General features: G+C 30.2%; 1 protein-coding gene across 1 annotated transcript in view; it reads left to right on the top strand.

Moving 5' to 3' along the window:
* The window catches only part of LOC145121048 (uncharacterized), a 28995-nt gene extending 6464 nt beyond the window's left edge, over window positions 1-22531 (top strand). The window contains exons 4-6 of the mRNA XM_079056830.1: window positions 14964-15095; window positions 20819-21303; window positions 21718-22531. Coding sequence (XP_078912956.1) covers window positions 14964-15095; window positions 20819-21303; window positions 21718-22350 — 1250 coding nt within the window. The 3' untranslated portion in view covers window positions 22351-22531. The remainder of the gene's footprint in view (window positions 1-14963; window positions 15096-20818; window positions 21304-21717) is intronic.
* Window positions 22532-24715: the final 2184 nt, after the last annotated feature.

Here is a 24715-nt window from a genome sequence, read left to right as displayed (position 1 = left end):
TATAAATTTAGAAAATACTTCATATTTGAATCATATAGGATTAACTCAAAGAAAATGTGGGATTTGGTTAAGAAAAAGAGCATAATATTCAAAATGTATGCACTAAAAATGAATAGAAGCAACAAAATTAGATAATTGAAATGGTAATCTAGTATGTTTTCCAAGTTGGAAAGCATTGCACAAATTTGAGGATTTTTTGTTCGTATAAGGAATAAAATTATGAGAAATTGAATATTGAAAGACTTGATGACTAGGATGACCAAGACAATGGTTCCATGTAGATGGGGTAACAGAGAGAAACGCTTAAGGAAACAAGTTTGTGATTGAATATAAATCACCCATCCTATAAAATTTGAGGTGTTAGGTAGTCCTTCATAGACAAAATAAATTCAATAAAACATTTTTTGTCATGAGTGAAACAAAGAATATAAATTGGACTTTTAATGATATTTGGAGTAATAGGGATATGACTAATAAACAAAGTTTAGTAAGGGTTAGAGCTAGCAAGAATTGTCACCAATCTTACTAAACAAAATCATAGATCCATTACAAACTAATAGAGAAGACGATAAGCAAAGAACGTGAGTAGAGGTTACAATACCTGCATCAGCATGTAAATGAGATGTTGCTCAAGAAACCATATATCAACCACCATTGTTAGGCTCGTTTAGCAACATAGTATTAAACATTTAAGGAAAATATGTCATTTACTCAAAATAATTTTGAGTCGATCCATTGAGCCAGATCAATAGAGGATGGGCCTGAGATTGGGCCACAACAAAATATTGTCCATATCAAACCCGCAGATGTCGATGGATGACATGTTATTAGGCCAGTTGTTGGCAGACCAGCTGGAGTTGGGTTATGTGGCTGAAGGCTCTCTTTAGTGGTTACGATAGTGGGCGGAAGTGACAGTAGCATGTTATGCTGTTGAGACGAACCAGAGAAGGATGAAGTAGGCCCATTTGTCCAAAATATGGGTAAGCTAATTGAACCACCCATCGCCCGACCTATTTGAAAATAGCTTATCAATTTCAAAACTTGAAGTTTTTAAACATTAACATCATTTTATTTTATGGAATTTGGTCCCAAAACAACAACCACAAGTTTAGATATTCAAATTAATATAGTTTGTGGAAAACGTAACTAACATTTAAAACATTAAATTTTAACAAAGTGTGAGCTTGTCTCGGTTCGAACATCAAAGCTATAGTATAACTACATTACCAAAATAGGTCTTCAATATGTCCAGACATCTCATTGTTCACTTAACCAAGATACATGTAAAACATATAATGTTAGGGTGGGGAACCTAGTTAGTTAATCCTCAAGTCAACCTTTCATGGAAAACAAGGATAAGTCAACTATCCAATTTTCTTAGGTTAGGCTTCCAAAACAATTTTAAATCATAAAGTTTCCCACTTTGGGGATAATAACTCACCTTTAATAAACATGGTTTATAAAATTATAAAAATATACCAAAAATTCCCATTATGTGATAATCCTTTTTCAAAACTAATAACCATACATAAAAGTCTCATTTTGAGAAATCAAGTTTCGAAGTTGGAAAGAAAGAACTTTATAAAATTAACCCAAAGGTAATCAAAGTTACAAAAAAGTCAAATATTCAAAAGTCTGCATAAAAGTATTAGTATTTTGATTAAGAATTTCTCAACAACTTAAAATTAACAAGATCGTATATATCAAAAAGATTCAATAAAAGGTAATTTTACCTTAGATAAACATTTCTCTATATTTCAACTCCAAAAGGATCATATAGATCAATACAACACTCATTCCAATTCAAAATATCAACTTAACACAAGCAATTAACATACAAACACCACAAAATCCAAATAGAATATTAGTTTTAAATATGCCAAACAATTGCTTCTAAAATTCCAACACAAGTCAATCTCAATTCAAAACCTTTACACATACATTATATCCAAACACCACAAGTTAGATGGTAAATTTCTCTATAAGAGGCATTGCAACTAGTAAAAGGATCCCATTACTGTGGTTCCACACATAAGGTAACTAGTCGAGTGCACAGGTGATTCATGCCTAGAATACCATCACATCACCACAACCCCACAAGTAGGGCCCTAAACACCACATGTCTCTTAAGTGAAAACGTCATCCTCAATATGTGCATAAAGAAATGGGTAGAAAAAATAGACAGAAACACCACAAGGCTTCAAAGCATACTCCTTTCAAACTCAATTCAAATAATATATTATGAAATGCAAACAATCTCAAATAATCATGTAGCATGAAGGCATACTTGTCTCCACAAAACCACCAACACCAATTCAAAGATCATACATATATCATATAGCATAGAAAGCCTGTGAAGATCATATAGAGAATAAATATACTATAGAACATATTTAATTCATGAAAATATATAGAATCATGTAAAATTAAAATAACATGGTAAGCATATATATATATATATATATATATATATATATATATATATATATATATATATATATATATATATATATTGGTTATTAAAACCATCAAAACTCCAAATAGGAATAACATAGGCGTCATATATCATTGAACACACAAAACACATTAATAAGTAAAACATCATTATCCAAAATACATATATGGGACATGTATCTTGTGTATATACTCACCTCAAAAGCTGAGAAATAATTCATATGCTTAAAATGTTCATTATTTATCCTTATATAGATATAGAATCCATTTGAGACCAAAGGAATGGACCACACTCAATATATTAACAAAGTGTGAATCCTTAACTAAAAAAAACACAATACATATGTGTTTTTACTTATAAAACACACGGTCCATGTGAATGAAACGGATCAATGCTTTAGTGCAAAAATTCTCAAGAAGGTTATTCACTTGACACTTGAACCCACTGACCTCACATATGAATATAATGACTCAAGAAGCTTCAAATAGAGTTTATAAGACATCAATTGAACATTACAAAGTATCACCCTTTGATTTTACATCCTTGAAATAGATCAAATACTAAAACTTCCCCAAAATTTAAAGTATAATGAACATATGTAGCTCAAAATACACCTAATCGGTATGTGTGATTAATGGATTGAAACCAAAATGAATCAATACAAAAATTCCAACCTAAAACACATGAATTTAGGAATACGTGAAATATTAGAACTCAGTCATTATATAACATCGAGCTAACATCACATGAACTTCAAAGAAGCTCAACTTCTCCAAAACTTAATATAAACAAATTCAACCATAGATTACCAATATGGATACAAAGTGGATGAAAATAAAGTAAATATACAAACAACTTCATAACACCATTTGATTTATGAAATTTGGATCTAGAACCCCTAGAGTTAGAAAAACTCCAAAACATTATCAAAATTTTAATAGACACAAATTAAAATATGTTTTGCAAATCCAACCATGGATGATGACCTAGATACTTGAATGGACATAAACACGTCATATATAGACAAATCCAACAATTATATTCGAAATCCATAAAATTAGGGTTTGAGTTCTTCCCTTAAACCTCTATAAATCTCAAGTTTAACAACTATAATGAAAATTGTTGGTTAAATCATAAAGTACAAGCAAAATATCAACTAGAACTTGACATTAACTCCCAATAAGAACATGAAACTCGAAATTGATTATCATACAAACCTTAGAATTTGAATTTCAAAAGAAATTACCTTCCAACTGCTAGAACATGTAAAGATTTAACCAATGCTTCAAGCTTCAAAACACCATGAGAGATAGAGAGAAATATCCCACTAGGGTTTCATGGATGGAATTTTCATTCAATAGAGAGGAAAAAGAAGAGGAGGTATAAATATTTCAAGACTTGGCTATTTGGCAACTAAGGTCACTCTACTTCATGCTTCCAATAGAAAGGGCACCAAAACTAACTACAAACTCTCCCAAACTATTTATTTTAATTACTATGACACTACTAAATTATATCTATCTCAAGTAAGTCCCCAAATATGAACTATGTCAGTTTTTTTTGGAAATGCAAACGGTTCATTAGAAGTCTCACCATATTATTTCAATGGTGACCTCAAGTTCGAGCGCCGTTACAAGGTAAACTCATCCCCCAAGGGGATTTCTAGGGAAAAATTCCCACACATGGGCATAAATTGCAAGAGGCAAATTTAACAGCTTCAAAGATTTGAACTCCTGAACTCAAACTCATGTGTGGTATCGAACCCGATGCATCAATCCAGCTAGGTTGGACATCACTTGCAACTATGTTAGTTAAATGGTCAAGCATGGTTTGTTTCTCAATTTCTCGTAATCTTTCCAGTTTTATTATTTTTAGCTACATATATAAATACTAGTCGAATGCCCGCGCGTTGCACAAAAACATCTATATAGTTGAAATCTTTACAAATATATGTTTTTTTAAATATAACAATCACGTTGTTGTTAAATTCGATATAATAATTCATATACTAAATTGATATAATATGTTGATTATTTTGAATTATATGATAATATATACATCTATTATAACTGCATAATCTTAACCGTTTGAATGACTTCTATCTACGAGTTACTCATGAATAAAATTAAATATAATATATGGTTTAATGTTATTTATAGTTGTTATTGTTAATTAATTTTTTAAAATTTATTTTCTTAACGTTTTAATTTCTATCATTATAATTATTTAAAACATCAAACATTGTTTTTCGATTTTAAAAGGTAACACTATAATCATTTATATATAGTTATTTTTAACTATTGTTTGTCTAAGTTATTTTAAGCTACTTATTTGAAAACTTTTAACGATTATACAAATATCTTTAGGAAATATTTTAGTAAAATTGAGATTATAATTTAGTTTTTGCATTTAGCACTACAATTTATCACTTTTAACTATTCACAAAATATTCATTGGGTTTTTTAAGTGGAACTTAAATTTATATTTAAGTTGACACTGTAATGTTATATTTAAATTAACAATTAGAGTATTTTGTCCAAATTGTTCAAAAGTTGTAGTTTTAAATTGATAATAGTTTACATATAACAACATATTAAATCTAATAAATTAAGTATAATATGTTAAAACTTAAAGACATAACTTTATAAGTAAAAATAAAGATATTATTTTAATATTGAAATTTCGTTTATTTATGATTACACTTTAGGTTTGATATTTATTTGATCTTATTAACCAACTTATATTCATTATTAGAAAGACACTACAAATTAACACTTTTAACTATTTACAAAATATTCTTTGGGTTGTTTAAGTTAAACTAAAATTTGTATTTAAGTTGATCATGTAATGTTATATTTAAATTTATAATTTATGTATTTTATACAAATTGTTCAATAGTTGTAGCTTTAAAATGTTAAAGGTTTACATCCAACAATATATTAAAACTAATAAATTAAGTAGAATATGTTAAAAGTTAAAAAAACATAACTTTATAAGTAGAAGTAAAGATATTCTTTTAATATTGGAATTTAGTTTATATATTATTACACTTTAGGTTTGATATTTATTTAATCTTATTATCCAACTTATAATCATTATTAGAAAGAAATTGAAAAGTCATGTGAGTTTCAAATGAATGTGAAGAAAGGAAAAATACATTGGAGTTTCAAATGAATCTGGTGAAAGAAAAAAAAATGTTTCCTTTATATATATACCAGGCGAATGTCCGCGCGTTGCGCATAAACACATATATAGTTGAAGTCTTTACAAATATATGTTTTTTTAAAATATAACAATAATGTTGTTGTTAAATTTGATATAATAATTCGTATACTAAATTGATATAATATATTGATTATTTTGAATTATATGATAATATATACATCTATTATAACTGCATTATCTCAATCGTTTGAATGACTTCTACCCACGAGTTACACATTAATAAAAATAAATATAATATATGGTTTAATGTTATTTATAGTTATTGTTATTGTTAATAAAGTTTTTAAAATTTATCTGCTTAATGTTTTAATTTCTATCATTATAATTATTTAAAACATCAAATATTGTTTTTTGATTTTAAATATAACAATATAATCATTTATATATAGTTACTTTTAACTATTGTTATTGTAAGTTATTTTAAGCTATTTATTTGAAAACTTTTAATGATTATAAAAATATTATTAGGAAATATTTTAGTTAAATTGATATTACAACTTAGTTTTTGCATTTATCACTACAATTTATCACTTTTAACTATTTACAAAATATTATTTGGTTTTTTTAAATAGAACTGAAATTTATATTTAAGTTGACACTATAATGTTATATTTAAATTAAAAATTTAAGTATTTTGTTTAAACCGTTCAAAAGTTGTAGCTTTAAACTGATAATGGTTTATATACAACAACATTTTAAATCTAATAAATTAAGTATAATATGTTAAAATTTAAAGACATAACTTTATAAGTAGAAGAATTGATATTATTTTAAAATTGAACTTTAGTTTATTTATGACTATACTTTAGGTTTGATATTTATTTAACCTTATTAACCAACTTATAATCATTATTAAAAAGACACTATAATTTATCACTTTTAACTATTTACAAAATATTTTTTTGGTTGTTTAAGGTAAACTAAAATTTATATTTAAGTTGACTTTATAATGTTATATTTAAATTAATAATTTAACTATTTTATACAAATTGTTCCAAAATTGTATCTTTAAAATGATAATCGTTTACATCCAACAATATATTAAAACTAATAAATTAAGTATAATATGTTAAAAGTTAAAAACATAGCTTTATAAGTAGAAGTAAGTATATTATTTTAATATTGGAATTTAGTTTATATATGATTACACTTTAGGTTTGATATTTATTTAACCTTATTAACCAACTTATAATTATGATTAGAAAGAAATTGAAAAGTCATGAGAGTTTCAAATGAATGTGGTGAAAGGAAAAATGCATGAGAGTTTCAAATGCATGAGGTTCAAGGAAAAATGCTAGCTTTATAATATATATATATATATATATATATATATATATATATATATATATATATATATATATATATATATATATATATATATATATATATATATATATTCTATGTGAACGTTTTCATCGATAATAGTATTATTATTTTACGTGTTCACTATTTTCAATTTATTTGTTTTAATTTATTTTTTATTTAATTATTTCCCAAAAAATATTTTTTTACATGAAAAGGTCTAAAATTTCTAGGCGAAAAAAATAGGATGTTACTATTACACGTCCTTACGAATGATTCCGTCCCAAAAATTACTAAACAAAAGGCTGGAGGTATAATCCAATCTCCTTTGAGCAAGTATTAGGCTTTCATGGCATAACTTATTCTCCCAAAAATAATGATATATACAAAGAACATGAAGTTTAAAGTACCTAATGTAGCTTTCATCTTGAAACTAGTGGATATGAGTCCAAATCCTTGAAAGTTGTAGCACTTGATCCTCTTAGAACATTTAATTGTAATGTGCCCTTTCGTCCAAACATGTAGCAGTTTAAGTATTCCTTGGAACTAGTTGTACTTCCAAACTCTTGATTTTCTCTATTAGGTATTTATTCTTGCCCTCCTTTTTTATCATGATAATTGAACTTCCTTAAGTCTTCAATAAGTTATTTTTCAATGTTCATTCCTCTTTATCCCTATCCTCAAATGTTACATATATCTTATCTAATGTATGCATCGCTATCTTAAGAACCTTCAGTTCCCATACGTTATATGATAGTCCCATGGCAAGCCATTCATATATTGGCCTATCTTGTTTTTTTATTTAGGCTCAAGTATTCATGCAAAGTTTGTTAACTCAAGAAAGCTTGTGTCCTACTATACAACTAACATTTTCAAAACAAAGCATTTTGTCAAATGCTAGAAGCTAGAAGATCCCAAACGCTTTGTGCCAAACATGCTATATATATATATATATATATATATATATATATATATATATATATATATATATATAAAAATCTTCTCTTTTAAAAATCATTACAATTGTTTTCCATAAATTGTGACATTTGGCCACAATACTCGACTCGATTGTGGCCAAAATTTCTCATATTCGTTATTTTTAAGTGACCACAAGGTTTTTTTTTTCTTTTGAAATGGTCATACATACATATTAGTTACACTTTATATCAAAATTGACATACTTTTATCAAAAGTGTAACTAGGCTGTTTACGAAAAAGTGTGGTTGTATGTAACTTTTCCCATAACGCTCGACACCAGTATCACGAAATTGAGACTTGTATCGATTTTTGGACCCTTCATATGCTTAATCCATTAAAAATATTCGATTATCGCCCCCTTTTCGTGCCTACTATTCCCGGGGAAGTTTTGGTATAAAATGGGGTCAAATAAGTCTTTCCCTAATACCTTGTTCTTGAGATTTTTTAAAAGGAAAGGGAAGGAAAGGAAAGGGAAGGAAAATAAAGGTTAGTAACCTTTCCTTTCCTTCTCTTTCCTTTATCTTCCTTTCCCTCACAATCATCCCAAAAGTGTAAGGAAGGAAATCTTAGAAAACAAGCCCTTTCTCCCCTCCCAATCCCTCCATTTCCTTCCCTTTCCCTTCTTAAATGAAACTCAAGAACATGCCTCATTTCCTTTGATTCCATTTCTCTCCTTAAGAAAACTCAAGAACATACCTTTCCTTCCATTTCCTCCCCCCTTCATTCTTTAAAAAAAAACTCGAGAATAGGGTGTAAAGGCATCTCGCTTCTCGTAAAATTTCTGTCTCAACTTCAAATGATGATAAGTTTTTCATACGAACTCGAATTTTGGCGAACTTATATCCACAAAATAGTCTCAGAGTGAGCTACATATTTCATTTTTACAACCTTTTGCTAAAAACTTATATATTTTCTATTATAATGAAATAAGTACAAGGATGTACATATTAAATTTTCAAAAACATTGTTGCTTTACTATTTGAGTTCACCATTGAATGTATCTAGACTGAATACATCTTATAACATATAGTTTGTGATCAATATCTTACAGAAACTTCAAAATGATATTACCTTTTAAATCGAGTGAAATACAAAACTTAATTTGTTTATAACCTAAAGTAAAACTGGAGATTACTTATTCAAAGATTGTTTAAACATATATCAACAAATTGGAAACCTGATTCCATTTTGTGGGATTTGAAAATGGAATTCTGATTTTTATGGATTGATGGTACTTGGCACCTCGAACAATGATAATGGAATCTACAATTAGAGAGAATGAAAATCTTGATGCAAAAAATAATTGTATGTCCATCAGGACCACGCCATATATTTATAACATTATGTGTAACCGCCAACGTAACCATAATTATTGGCGGTTACATTCAGGAATCCTACAAATTAACTTTACTCCCTACACTTACTTTAAATTCCATAGACCCACAATTGAAGTTGGATCACATATATTAGATCGAACCTATTTATTGTGATTCACAATAAATATACTTATACATGTCAAATTGCATTTATTATTATATATGCACATTATGTGAAGACCATATTCTTACAATCTCCCACTTCAAGTCCACAATTAGATGCTTACATAATAAAACTTAACCGATATATACATCATTATAACTAATCATACTTGTAAACAACTTTAGAATCATCATCTAAGCCAATCTTGTCCATTAGCTTTATTAGCACATGCGGAGCAGTCATTGTCATTGTGAAACTAAACGCACACTAATTAGATATGCTAATTCGATTAAACGACCCATATTAAGTGTACATGTGTAGCAAGGAAGTTACATGAAAAAATGACTTGTACATACCTATTTCCAAGTAGTCCATACATATCCAAATAATAATAAAGCTCAAAGTAAACCGTAATAAAAAAATTAAATAAACTGGAAATTTAATATATATGCATATAATTAAAAAAGTCACAAAATTAAAGAATAATTTCAAGCATCAATGTAAAATGAAAACTCCCAAGAAATTAATTCCCATAAAATTCCATAACACCCATATGATCAATATGTTGATTAAAAATTGTATGTGCCATTGCCTTAGTAAGTAGATTTGCAAGCATGAAGTTTGTCATTATATATTCTGTACTACTATAACCACTTTTAACTCTTTTTATATAATAAAGAGGAACTTAATGTCTATGTTTTTAGACTTAGACAAGCTTATGTTGTTATTTGAACATAAGATTATTGCTAAGTTGTCAAATTATAGCTTAAGAGGCCTTCACATACCATGTATTATTACACTTAATCCATATAGCATGATTGGATGCTTCGTAAGATGAAACAAATTCGTCTTTTATGGTAGAATATGTGAATGGTGTCTACTTATACTTGGCCAAGAAATCTCTCATCCAACTATTAGATAAATATACATATATATATATATATATATATATATATATATATATATATATATATCGATGTCGATTTGTAGTTGTCTTGGCATCCATCAAATGTGGAACCACTAAGTCCAATGATATCATGTTTTTTTTGACTTTTTGAATATGCACATATAATCCTTCCTTCCCTGAAGATATCTTAAGACCATTTAGGCTGCCACCAAATGTTCTCTTCCAAGATTGCTTTGCTATATTGTCATCATTCCCACCACATATATGTTTTCAAGATGCATGTAGACATGTGCATATATCATACCCCTTACCATAGAAGAATATTTGGCTGAATTCATGAACTTCGATTCTATTTTAGAGTTCATATATCGTTTTAAACTTAGTTTATCTCCTTTAGACACAAGAGTATCATGCGGTCTACAATTTTTCAAGACAAATCATTCCAACACCTTTTGAATGTAAGATTTTTAGACACAAGAGTATCATGCGGTCTACGATTTTTTGTGAAAATCCAAGAACTCTCCATCAACAACCATATTGAATTTGTATTCCTAGAATGAAAGAAACTTATTGAGATCTTTCATTTCAAACTCTTCCAAAAAAAAGAATTAGTTTCATGAAGCAACTCTACATCATCAAAACTTTAACCAAAAAGTCCTTATGCCTATATCTTCAATTACATTTTCATCCCATATATATATATATATATATATATATATATATATATATATATATATATATATATATATATATAGAGAGAGAGAGAGAGAGAGAGAGGTAGGTTTAAATGTTTCTCACATCTATTGTGTGCTAGAATGCACCAATAGGAATTTAGTATTAATTATATGTATATTAAATGCTATCCATACTTATAACTCATTTTTATGGAAACTAATTAAATTCGTCATTAATGTCAACAAGAATATTCTTTCAGAATGAATTAATATCTAGAAGAATGAGAGTGTATTCCAGCAGAATAAGAGTGTATTCTAGTAGAATACACTATCGTTCTTCATATTCCATGCAACTTTACTGTATTTTAGGTGAGTGAGTCCTGAAACAAAATAAGAACTCATATATAAAAACCTAGATGCGAATTCATTCTGAAAGAATGTTATTGCTAACATTAATGACGAATTTAATTAGTTTCCATAAAAAGAGAATTATAATTATGGATATCATTTAATATACACATAATTATGGAAATCATTTAATATCTATATTTATTTAATTAAATAATTATTTAATTTACTAAATTCATATTGGTGCATTCTAGCACACAATAAATGTAAGAAACAAAATAACCTAACCCTATATATATATATATATATATATATATATATATATATATATATATATATATACTTTTCGTCATTAAGTACGCCTTAAGTTTTTTTTTTGGAAAGGGAACTAAAGTACGCCTTAAGTTGTCTAGGCAACGTTGCATGTATTTATTGTTATATGAGCTATAGCACTTGAATCCAGCCACCAAGTAAATCTAGGTACTTAAACTAAATTTGTTGGGTTTAATTTTGTTCCAAAATTGGTTTAAAAAATGACCCAAATAGCGACAAAAGCAAAATAATTTTGAACAACATAAAACTATTTTATAACCCATCAAGGATCCATTTACATGAAGAAAGAGATTAAAATAAAATAACCGCATTAGGTTCAAGAGTAACAACATTTGAAGTCTTTCATCCTCTTGGAAGGTTGGAAGTTGATGAAAATAGAAATAACATAATGTAGAGTTCTTCTAGAGGTATCTGCCAACAAGCTTGCAACAACAAGTATGCTAGTACACTCTTGTAAATTTAAGTTCATAATCCTTTAAGACCAAAGCTGATTTTGTTTTAAAGAAATAATAACTTTCCTTCTTAGAGAGAATTTATGTGTGTATGTATGTACTTTTTGGCCCATACATAAAGAAGTGAAGAAAATATGCAACCCACATGCAGATATACTATCTCTTATGACTTTAGGATGCCATACTCTTTAATGGTAAAAAACATGGACCATATATGAGATATTGCTAGTCAACCGCATGGAGGAAAACCAACATATCACCCTTATGTGATGGTGGTTCACGGTTTAGAAGGAAGAGAGAAGGAGGTGGAGTGTCTTACACCCGTACTAATACCCACATGCTCTTTTTTATATTTTATAAAAATTAACCTTTTGTTGTTATAAAAGATATACACCTTTATATATATATATATATATATATATATATATATATATATATATATATATATATATATATATCCATATTCTAATAAAAGAATAGTTTTATTTTCTTTTTGACATGTGTCATTCTATTAGGCATCTTAATTAATGCATATTTTATTCTCCTTTTTCCATGTGTAACATTATTATGTCTCCTAATTAATGCATATCACTTGTCAACTCAATTTCAAATTTCAAATTTTAAATTTCTCACTGTAATTACATTAAATTAATAAATTAGAATAAAAATTAAAATAAAATTAATACAAATTATAAAATGATATAATTTCACATATTTATTTAAATCAATGATTAAAATTTATATAACTAAAAAAATCTCTTAATTAATAATTTATTTAAAATAATTAATTAAAGTTTTTGAGTTTTTACTATAAAAATTTAATTAATTTTGTAACCGTGGTTCTCACGGGTTATAAACTAGTATATATATATATATATATATATATATATATATATATATATATATATATTATTTAACTTAACTCTTAAATTAAATAATAGTCATACAAAGTTATTAAATCATTTAAATAAGTAATACATAGTTGAATTAATTCATACCTTGAGAATTAAATTAACATAAAATCTTATTTTCTCATAAAATAATAAATACAAGAGTTATGGTATTTTAACATTATTCAATTTCATTGATTAAAAAGATCGATTTGGTGTTTACTTGTTATTGGTGAGATCTTATAAGATCATATGTTATTAACAATGTCATTTTATGCTTGTTTTTATAACATATAGAGCCATCAAAATTAACATATGTACAAACAAGAGCATATGACGTACCTTCCTTTACATTCCAAACATAATGGTTTGGGCAATATTTCTTAAAATAAGAAGAATCCTTACAAAAGAAACATTTAATTCGTTATTGTGACTAGAACCCTTTCGCTTATTGTTGTGTTCTTAATCAACAATATTTTTACCTTTCTTCTTCTTGCCACCCTTTGAATAATTTGATGCAAAATGAGAACTTTCGATCGTATGCTGTTTTATCATATTTCCTCTTGCACCAGGTGGGAGATAAATTCATTCAGTGTATATTTATCTTTTTGACAATTCTAAATTAGTGCAACGGAAATTTATTGATTGTGGAGCTAACTGATGAAGCATTACGTACATCGGTTGATTCCATAAGAAACAAATTTAACAAACTTAACTCACATATATAATGTAAAAAATGAATTTCATGAAAGTAAGAAAAATAACACCTTATGATATCAAAATGAAAGCAACATTGAGTCTTTTATTAGGACAATAGTCAACTTGCAATTGATTTTCTTTATGTGGTAATTAAAAAATGATAATTTCCTTTGGGACTACTTAATATTCTAATATGTATTAACAAAAATTACCATCATTCTGTTACCATATGTCTAATTGGCATCTAAAACAAGGATGATGGAAACCACAATTAGAGAAAATAGAAATATTGACTCCAAAATTAACCATACGTCAATCAAGACCACACCCATATATTTATTGAACCATGTCTAACCACTAATGTAACTAGTGTACAAACAAAAGAAAATATTGAACCTGTTGATTCTTATAAAATACCCAAGATAATATCTTCGAAGCCACATTGATTCATCAAATACCTTTGACTCGGGCTTGCAAAGAATTTTGGGAGGAAAAATGAAAGCTCATAAAACTCATGAATGAGCATATATATTACAACATGAACATATAAATAAAAAGAGATTTAAATAGTCCATAAAAGAACCATGGGCCAAACACAAACCTAAAAGCAAAATCCAAAAATTATAAAAAAAAAATATAAAAACTTCTATAACTCCACTTAGAAAGAAATTTTTTTAGAAACTTATTGTGACGTGAGGGCCTAATCACCTAGAAAGAAATTTTCGTGAAGCCCTTTAATCACTCAATCATGCACCTCTAGTGAACATGAGGGCCTAATCACCTATGCTAGGGCCCACATCAGTAACCATCATTATTAGTGGTTATATTTTAGAAATTATACCCACCCAACTTTAGTCCTCACACTTACTCTAAATGACATAGACCCGTATAGAGTTGTGTTTGTTCTATGTCTCGTGTTTGATCAGCTTGTATAAATAGAGTTATGTGTTGCTTTTAATGATTGTTTCGGCAGTGAAAATAGAAAACCCATTGTGATTATGTTCGCATTAATTTGTTCGATGTGTAATGTAAAGACTAGAACTTTCCTATTAAATTTCATGCATTTTGTTTAATTAGCTTGTATACATAGAGTTGTGTGTTGTATTTTACTTATTATTTCGGCTAGTTGAAAACAAAAATCTTATGTGGTTTTGTTTGATGTTAGTGATAAATTTGTAATGTTAACCTTACCTCATTAACTTATTGTTTAATTTTTTGTAGATGTTTCCTTGAAAATAGTGACAGACTGGCCAACCCTCACCGCTGACAAGGAACTACTCGGATCGTTAGCTCGAAAGACTGAAGCATTTGGATTAATAAAACCACCATTTTTTAGGAGAGCCTTACGTAAAAGTGAGTATCTCTTCGCCTAACCTTTTCATAGACTAACTAGCCTTATTTTGGTTCCATTTTGACTTATATGCTTATTTGAGTGTATTATATAATAAGGGCTTGGTTAAAAAGACACCTTATTTTATCATAGACACCCTGATTAATTTTTAAAATATTTTTATTAGCTGAAATTAGATTGTTTTTTGAAAAAGCTGATTTTAAGTAGTTAATTATAGGTTAACTTTTTATAAAAATGTCAATAAGATGTCTAAGGGTGTTAACTTTGAGCGTGTGTGTATATATATATATATATATATATATATATATATATATATATATATATATATATATATAAAAGTTCAATTGAGAAAATAAAAAAGGTTGAGAATGGAATAATCATTTTTCAGGCAATCATTTATTTTTGCTGCAAAACCCTCCGTTGTACTCGCGAAAAGGAAAATGAATACACATGTGATTTTCAAAGTTTTAATATGTTTCCTTAAACTATTCTAATCATTATCTTAATATATCCAAACAACTTTTTTATTTATTTATTAAATTTTTAATAAGCTGTCTTGATCAAAAATTGATTTTAAATACATCAAAGTTCATAATTTTTTATTTTCTATAAATAGATATCCATATTGATATAGTTTTAACATAAAATAATTTTTTTTAGTTTCAGTTTTCGTTATTCATAAATGAATAAAAGTGTATCAGATTTTTATTATTGTACATTTATTATTCACTTATGAATAAAACGAATGTTTGACTTTTTTACTGTTTAAGTATCATTTATATATGAATATAACATCAAATAAAGTTTTTTCTTACCTAACATATTTTTAGTGGGTAAATTACACCAATCGTCCCCCGTGTTTCAAAAATTAACTCGGACCGTCCCTCTTTTGTTTTAAACTTGCATGTTTCATCCCTGATATGCAATTTTGTTGCACGTTTAGTCCATATCAAATCTAAAATAGTCGTTATGCCCTTTATGTATTTCTTTTCCGATTAAATTAATGTTATTATTATTATTAATTTAAAAAAAATAGAAAAACAATAGCCTAACCTATTCCCATCCACCTTCCCTAAAAATATAACCTATTATATTTTCACCTTATTTTTCTTTTAGTCGAGTCCTAAGCATCTGCATTACCACTACGAACTGTCACACCCCAAAACCGGAACGACGGAAACGTTCTGGGGTGGAGGACGTCATGTTTAGTATCACAAGGCATGCATCATAGTAAGCAAAGTAATAAACAACCATTTCATTTGAAAGAAAGTGTTTACAAAGTATGTGTTTCACATAAGATAGATTACACAAGTAAATGACAAAACAAGACATGAAGCTACTATGCTCCATCTTCTGAATCCCAGCACGTGTACCTGTCTACTAGTTACCTGATAATACAAGTTATTTTGAAAGAGTAGATTAACATTTAAGCTGGTGAGTTCATAAGATTTAGTGATGTAAGTGAGTAGTAAGAAAGTTGTAGAAAAATGGTAGTAAGTTGTAGTAAGTTCTGTTTAGAAAAGTTTGCCTGTTCCTCCAGAAAATCCTATATTTCCTGCTTTGATGAAAGATAAGTAAAAATGACTCCATAGTCCTTTCTATGAGTATTAAATGGATACAAGTTATATAAGACTCAGAGTAAACAAACAATCGGTTGTGTGTATCTGCCCTAAGCCCACAACCAAACAAGGAACAAGAAATGAGACGGAAGACACACATCCCATGGTTTGTTAGATCATCGTCTTATATAACCCTGGCGTATTCACTTGGTACTCACGGAGTTAACTGTAATAGTTCCTTTATATTTGATGAAAAGAGCCTTTAAGAAAACCCTTATTTCTTATAATAAAATGATAACCACAGTAGTTCCTTCTATAATCACTTAGTTTATACTAGTTATATATAATCTAATATCGAATAGATAGTTAATTGTATGAATATGCCCTAAGCCCACAACCAAACAAGGAACAGGGAATGAGGCGGAAAGCACACATCCAACTACCTATCGGATATTAATTATCTATAACTCTGATGTATAAACTAAGGTATTATAGAATTAACCACCTAAGGTCCTTTAAGTTATATACTGGTTTAATAAAAAATGGATTAAACCCTTTACTGGTAAGTTTCTAGTTTTGTATATCAAAAGTTCTTTACTTGAAAAGTATGACTTGTACTAGAAAAAGGTGCATTGAATTAGTGTCCTATGACCTGGCCCATACCTGGTACCCGTTATGATTATTTAGTGTATACAGAAACATATATATATCTAAGATCGGATAGATAGTAGGTTGGGTGTATCTGCTCTAAGCCCACAACCAAACAAGGAACAAGAAATGAAGCGGAAAGCACACATCCTACTACCTGTTGGATCCGATTAATATATATTCCTGAATGCATACACTAAGGAATCATAAAGTTAGCATTATAGGTCACCTTCTAACTGAATGTTTATGTTACATGTTTTACTTATATTGAATGTTTTTCTTGTATCATACATCGTGTTTGCTAACCCTGGTACGTTGTATTTGTACCTTTGTTATTGAAACGCGGTATGACATAAGTGTCATTCTTCAAGTTTGCTAACCCTGATACGTTGTATTTGTACCTTTGTTATTGAAATCTGGTATGACGTTGTACCTCGTGTTTGCTAACCCTGGTACGTTGTATTTGTATCGTTGTTTGTGCAAACCCAGAATGATATGTTATTACTTCATATTTGTTAACTTGAATTTTACATATGTTTATATGTTTCTTGTATCATACTTCGTGTTTGCTAACCTTGGTACGTGGTATTCGTACCTTTGTTATTGAAACGCGGTATGATGTAAGTGTCATTCTTCAAGTTTGCTAACCCTGGTACGTTGTATTTGTACCTTTGTTATTGAAACCCAGTATGACGTTGTACCTCGTGTTTGCTAACCCATGTACGTGGTGTTCGTACTTTGGTTTATGCAAATACGGTATTCCTGTGTAATTTCATGATTTGTTCTTATGTTATAGTTATAATATGTTCCTTCTGTTATAGTTATAGTATGTTCCTTCTGAATATGTTCTCTATGTTATCGTGTATTGTTCTATATGTTATCGTGTATTGTATCTTCTTTCTTGAGTATGTTCTATATGTTATTGTATTTTATCTTCCTTCCTGAGTATGTTCTCAATGTAGTATGTTCTAGTATCTAGTATGAACTGAACCTCTAAACCAAAACTATTATAGTTTACTATTATGTTTACTTGAACTGTTACTGACTTGAATAAAAGTCTCATTTATCTACTAAGTTATGATTGTACTTTAATAACGGAGTTTTATAAACTATAAAGTAACATAACTTATAAAGAGTTTTTGAAATGTTTTGATTACTCCTTATACATAAGTAATCCTATAAAATGATGTTTATAACAAAACATTTACACAATTATTATTGTGTTCAACTTGTATTCCCCCCTTAAAAGTATTTAAAACAGTTGAAAGATTGATTATAGGGGTATGAACTCACCTTATGTGGGTGATTCAAACGAATATGCGCGTAAGGATGAGAAGTTCCACGAATGAAGTCCCGAGACTTAACGAGTCCTAAATGACATATAATGGCACATATTTACATAAATATAGTAAATGCAAGAAAACACCTTACGGGACTAGGAAACACTTTGACCAAGTGTCGGAATCACATGTGATTCACTTATAGGGAGTGTACGGCCATAACAAGGAGTGTGCGGCCATGGGTGTCCGGCCAGGGAGTGTGCGGCCGCACACTCATGGTCAAGAGTGCACAAAATCGTTTTCCAAGGGTAGGGAGGCTTGTAGGACCAATGCTCATCAAGTGTTGAAGCTGGAAATGCATTTTGGAGGCCATTTGAGGGTGTTTTGAGGGGTGTACGGCCACACCTGGGTGTGCGGCCGCACACACCATACGATTATGAGTTATGGGCATTTCTAAGGACTTAATCTAGTGTTCTAAACAAGATTCAAGCATAGGGAAAGGGTACTTACGATCCGGAGGCTCGAGAAGGTCCAAAATCGCCAAGAACAAGTGTGTGTTCTTGGTGAAATGGATGAAGATTTGAAGATCTAGCCAAAACATGATTTCAAATGGATGAAATCAAAGGATGTAACTAGTTTAAGAAGATTAATAACAAACCAAAGGAAGAACACTTACAATATTGAAGATCTAGGCTGAAAATCTGATGCTAGTTGAGAGAGAAATCGAGTTCTAGGCTTGGTAGGGTGAAAATGGATGAAAGAAGGCTAAGTCTACCCTTTGTACACGTGAGTGTGCTGCCAGGAGAGGGGTGTGCGGCCGCACACCCTAGTGTACGGCCGTACACTCCTCATGTTGGAGTGTAAGGCTCGATTTTGGTGCTAGAAGTTTACGTGATCCATTCTCATGCTCAATGCTTGAATGTACTGAGCTTTGAACCTTTAAACGGACTCTAAACGAGGCTAAATGATAGCAAAAATGAGTTTGACACTCAGCGGAGTTGACTGGCTGAGCTTTACAAGGCAAAAATTAAAAAAATTTCGGGTTGTCACACAAACAGACCACTAGACCACTGGTCCTGGTCGCTGAAGATGGATACCTCACCGGAGCACCACAATATCAGATCTCCTTCTTTTTTCCAAGCCTGAAAACGATGCCGACGATGAAAGAAAGGATTCCAATTGTTTGTGGAGTTTTGTTGCAAGTTTCTTTCTTGTTCTTGGCTGTTTCGATGATAATTCCAAGAGGAGATTGTGCTTGAGATTCGAAATCATTTGATTTCCCATCCTCAGTATCCAACACTCAGCCACCATTGTTGAATGCTTGACGTCCCTAAGCTTCAAGTCGCTGGAGATGGTGACTTTGTGGGTTCTTGATCTTCTTCTCCGGTGACCTGTGGTTTCCCTAGCCCACTATGTCTTACCCTCGCTCATAGATCTACTCCATTTACAAATCACTGACACTCGATTTTTGCAAGTGGGTTTTCAGATTTGAGTTTTGGATTTTCTGATTTGATGTGGTTTGATTTGAAGGTTTTGGGTTTTAGATTTATGGTTTGATTTTGAGGTTTCTGGAATAGAGAGTGAGAGATGGCATGATATAAGGAGTGACCAGAGGTGGCTGGTGGTCGGAGGTGGTTGATGGACAGTGGTGGAAGGAATCTGTTTAAGGAGTGGTGTGGGGGGGGGGGTAATCTACTAATCTGCGGAGAATCTTGTTACAGGAGAAATGCAGAAATGGAAGGGGAAGGATGGGGATATTTGTTTTTTCTTTTAATTTAAAACTAATAAATAAATAAAAGAAAATGAAAAAAAAATTACTAAGGGAAAAATAGTCATTTCATGTCAATAGGAACAAAACATGCAAGTTTTAAACAAACGAGAGACGGTTCAAGTTAATTTTTGAAAATAGAAAATAAACATGTTTTTTGGCATGTGCACGAGAGACTATTGGTCTAGTTTACCCTATTTTTAGTCACATGTGAATAAAAGTGTATCATATTTTTATTAAAATATATTCGTTATTCACTTATTAATAAACCGTTTAAGTATCATTTATATATGAATAATCACATGTTATATTTATATTGTATTTATATATGAATAAAACGTGTATCAGCTCTCCTCATATGTTATATATTCATATGTAAATAAAACATTTATCAAAATTTTGTTAGAGTTTATTTGTTATTCATATATGAATAAATAAGTAGTTCATAATTAAGATTTGTTGGGTTTCAGTTTGTGCTGTCATTTGGATGAAGGTTGGACCTGCAGAAAAACCGACTGATGCCATGCAATTACTTAGAATCATCTGCGGAAATATTATGAAATTGCCAAAGGCTAAAGCTGACGACCTTATGGGAAACGTAACAAATGAGCGGGGACTTCCAACGCACTCACTGCAACCACTATTTATTGCTGCCGAAATGGGAAACACCGAATTTGTAGTAGAGTTCATTCGCCAATATCCAGATTTATTATGGAAGAGAAATGACGATAACCAAACTATATTTCATGTTGCTGTCTTACATCGTCATGTGAGTATCTATAATCTTCTGCATGAGATAGGCTCAATGAAGGAAATGATAACATCTGTCGTGGACAAGAATGGAAATAATATGTTGCATCTTGTTGGGATGGTGGCAAACGGACATGAACGTGAAGATAATTCAGGAGTCCGTCTACAAATGCAACATATGCAACGTGAAGTGTTATGGTTCAAGGTACTTCTTTTTGCCAACATTACCGGTTCCTTTCTCGATGAGTGGTAGTGTTATATAAGTGAAAACTAGTTATTATAAGTATATATGTATAGAAAGAAAGAAATTTACTTGTCGTTTTTCTGTTTTTATATTAATACCTTGGAGATATCTAGAAACATTTAACTAACGGGAGGTTAACAAGTCTTCTTGTTCTCTGCATCGTCTGTATAAACAGGTAGAGTGTGGATCTCAACTATTTTATCCCAGAGTAACTATAATTATTGAATACAAAATCTCAAAGGTGGCTTACCACTTATATGTAGTACTTGTTCGATACTTCTCTGCCTAGTTGTTTCATGAATGTGACATGCTCAAAATGTATGATGCCAAATCTTATGTTTCATGTGGCGTCCTCTAAAACATTAATTTGTGCAGGAAGTAAAAGATATGATCCCTCCTTCTTATCGGAAAATGAAGAACAAAAATGATCGAACACCAAAAGAATTGTTCAAGAGTGAACACGACTATCTACTCTTAGCGAATGAGAAATGGATGAAAGACACGGCTAACCAGTGCTTGCTGATTGCTGCGCTCATAGCTTCCACAGGATGCTCAGCAGCTTTTGCAGTTCCAGGTGGATACAACCAGAACACTGGTATGCCTATCTTTCTTCACAATCGACCATTCATATTCTTCAACATATTAAATGCCATCTCTGTGGTATTCGCTGCCTATTCGATCCTCATATTCTTATCCATTTTCATATCTCGCTATACTGAACATAACTTCTTGGAATCATTGCCCAAAAAATTGATGAGAGGTCTGTCAGCACTTTTCTTCTCAGTCGCAAACATGGCGGTGGCTTTTCTTGTTGCTTTCTTCTCCTTTTGGCAGGGAGAGTTGATTTGGGTACCACTTTTTATCAGCAGTTTTATTTTCATGCCAATCATTTTATATGTGAGACTGCAATATGAAGTTCAAATGGATGTTTATCACTCAACATATGGTTCAAGGAATCTCTTCCGGCCAAAAAAGCTTAGGCTCTACCACCAAAATCCAAGGTTGTAGTCGCTTTTTGTTTTTACTGTAAATTTCATTTCAGATTGTGATTATATAGTAGATTCTTCCTGTCAATTCTAAGGTTTTGATGGGTGGATGATAATATACTTTTTAAACTCAAATGTATTTATCAGTGTTGACAATGTATTCAAGTAAGGCACCTAATATTATTTTTGTTATGAATTTGAAACGCCAAATGTATTTATGAACATCTGGATGTTTCAACCGTTTAAAGAAGAAGAATGCGGTTGGAAAATATTCTAGTGTTTTAGTTTTTCACAACAATTTTCCACCTATCATCTAATTCATTATAGTTCTTTTCACTTTTTTACAACAATTTTCCACCAATTTTCTTAAACAGAAACATATTAACTTCAATTTTCTCCACTTTTAAAAGTTGTTTTTTGAAGTTAACTTTTTTGGAACAAGATATATAATATTCCTAAACTACCCATATATATATATATATATATATATATATATATATATATATATATATATATATATATATATATATATATATATATATATATATATATATATATATATATATATATATATATATATATATATATATAGACGCATGTTCAAATGAGAACAATTTTAAATTTGAGAACATTTAACAAATTTAAACTATACCTATGTTAAATGAAAAAAAAGGCGCTGTCATTTAAGTTTTAATTAAAAGAGGGGTTGATTTGTAGTTTAACCTATCTATTCCCTCTTCTTTGCTTATTCACGCACAAAAGGAGCGACACCCCACTCCGATCATGCCTAACGACCAACACCCAACACCGCCTCCTCCTGTTAATCGCATAGACACCATCAATCCGTCTCTTCTCTCCGGCAAAAAGGTTTTGAGTTCGACTTTGAGGTTATTTCCTAAATCCAACCTCTCTCTCTCTCTCTCTCTCTCTCTCTCTCTCCAACTCCCTCCGCCGTACCTCTCCGACCTATTTTTTTTAGCTTCATCGGAAAAGGAATGGTCACCGACATAACTTATCTGTGTACGATAATGAAACGGCAGAGGATAATAAATAATTTTGAATCAACGACTCTTATACTCGTGACTTGCTCGGAGGCGGTGGTGGTTGCGACCTTGATTCCTCAAAATAATTGGACCTCAACTTTCATGTTACTTCTAGCTCTTCAGCTTTAATATATCATCAATGGTCGTTATGTTTTGTTAATTATCGTGACATTTTTGATGATATAAATATAGATTCGAATGAATTCTAACCTAATTTTACAGAGACGATTTCAATTGCTTGATAATTCTTGAAAAGTATTGGAAAACCGTAAATGTTTTATCTCCAGAGATGCAAATCACCAAACATACCTTCTTCATCAATGAAATGACGTCGGTGGAGATTTGAAGCACAATTCATCAAGATTGACTTTGAGATTAGTTCCAATTTTCGTTTTTAAAAGCGCATTTTTGTGATTTTCTAGCTGCATACTCCTTCAAATGCATAGTGTTTCGTAAGGGTTCTAGTTAAGTTGCGAATTGTGATGAGATGCTCTCTATTTGTGGTGATTTCAGTTGGCTTTCAAAGTTATTGATGAACTTACACAAAAACGAGAGAATAGCAAGATATATGTATCAGGTTACGTGGGAAAACTAATTTCATTGCAAAGAAAACTTAGGCAATTTGCTCGTATGCATCCAATCTATTACTGGAGCATATATAATCAAAGTTGTGATAGTTGCTTATATTACTGATTTCATATCCTCACTAATTCTCAGGTATGAACTTGCCTTATTGCAAAATTTACAACTTTTCTTCCGTAGAGTACTTGTAAAACCCTAGACTTTGCATGAAAAATGTAGGTCCCTATGATTGTAACCACTGTTGGAGATAGAGGTTTGGCCCAAAATATGGTTCATTCGTTGTTTGTGGTTCAATAGGAAGCAAATATATACCTGGCTTGCCACCACTTCTCAGCAATAAGAACATTTACAAACTCGATAAGTGGCTTTGAATCTTGATAAGTGGGACTCGCAAGCTGCTAAAGTTCCTAGTCCTTTGACCAAAGAAATGGAGGAATCTCAGAATGCTAAGCACGTAACTTTCTTTTACCCCTTTTGTTTTGGCTGGATAAATGACATAACCATTCTGCACCTAGAAAATATTCTAGTGCTATAGTGATTTCTTTGATATCCAGATGTATTAGTTAAAAATAAAAAGACATAACAATTGAATATGTTACGTTTTAATGATAATTAAAAAATGATGAATATTTAAAATAAGCGTTAGTAGAGGTTGGGTGTGACAATCGTCAAACTCTAGTCAAAGTCAAAGTCAAAAGTCAAAGTCAAAGTCAACAAGTCAAACCGGTCAAACTTAACTAGTACTTGTATGTTAAAACTTAT

This window comes from Lactuca virosa, chromosome 6 (assembly GCF_052849685.1).
Source record: "Lactuca virosa cultivar CGN04683 chromosome 6, Lactuca_virosa_CGN04683_v6, whole genome shotgun sequence".
Lineage (NCBI taxonomy): Eukaryota > Viridiplantae > Streptophyta > Magnoliopsida > Asterales > Asteraceae > Lactuca > Lactuca virosa.
This window is presented reverse-complemented; position numbering and strand designations above follow the sequence as displayed.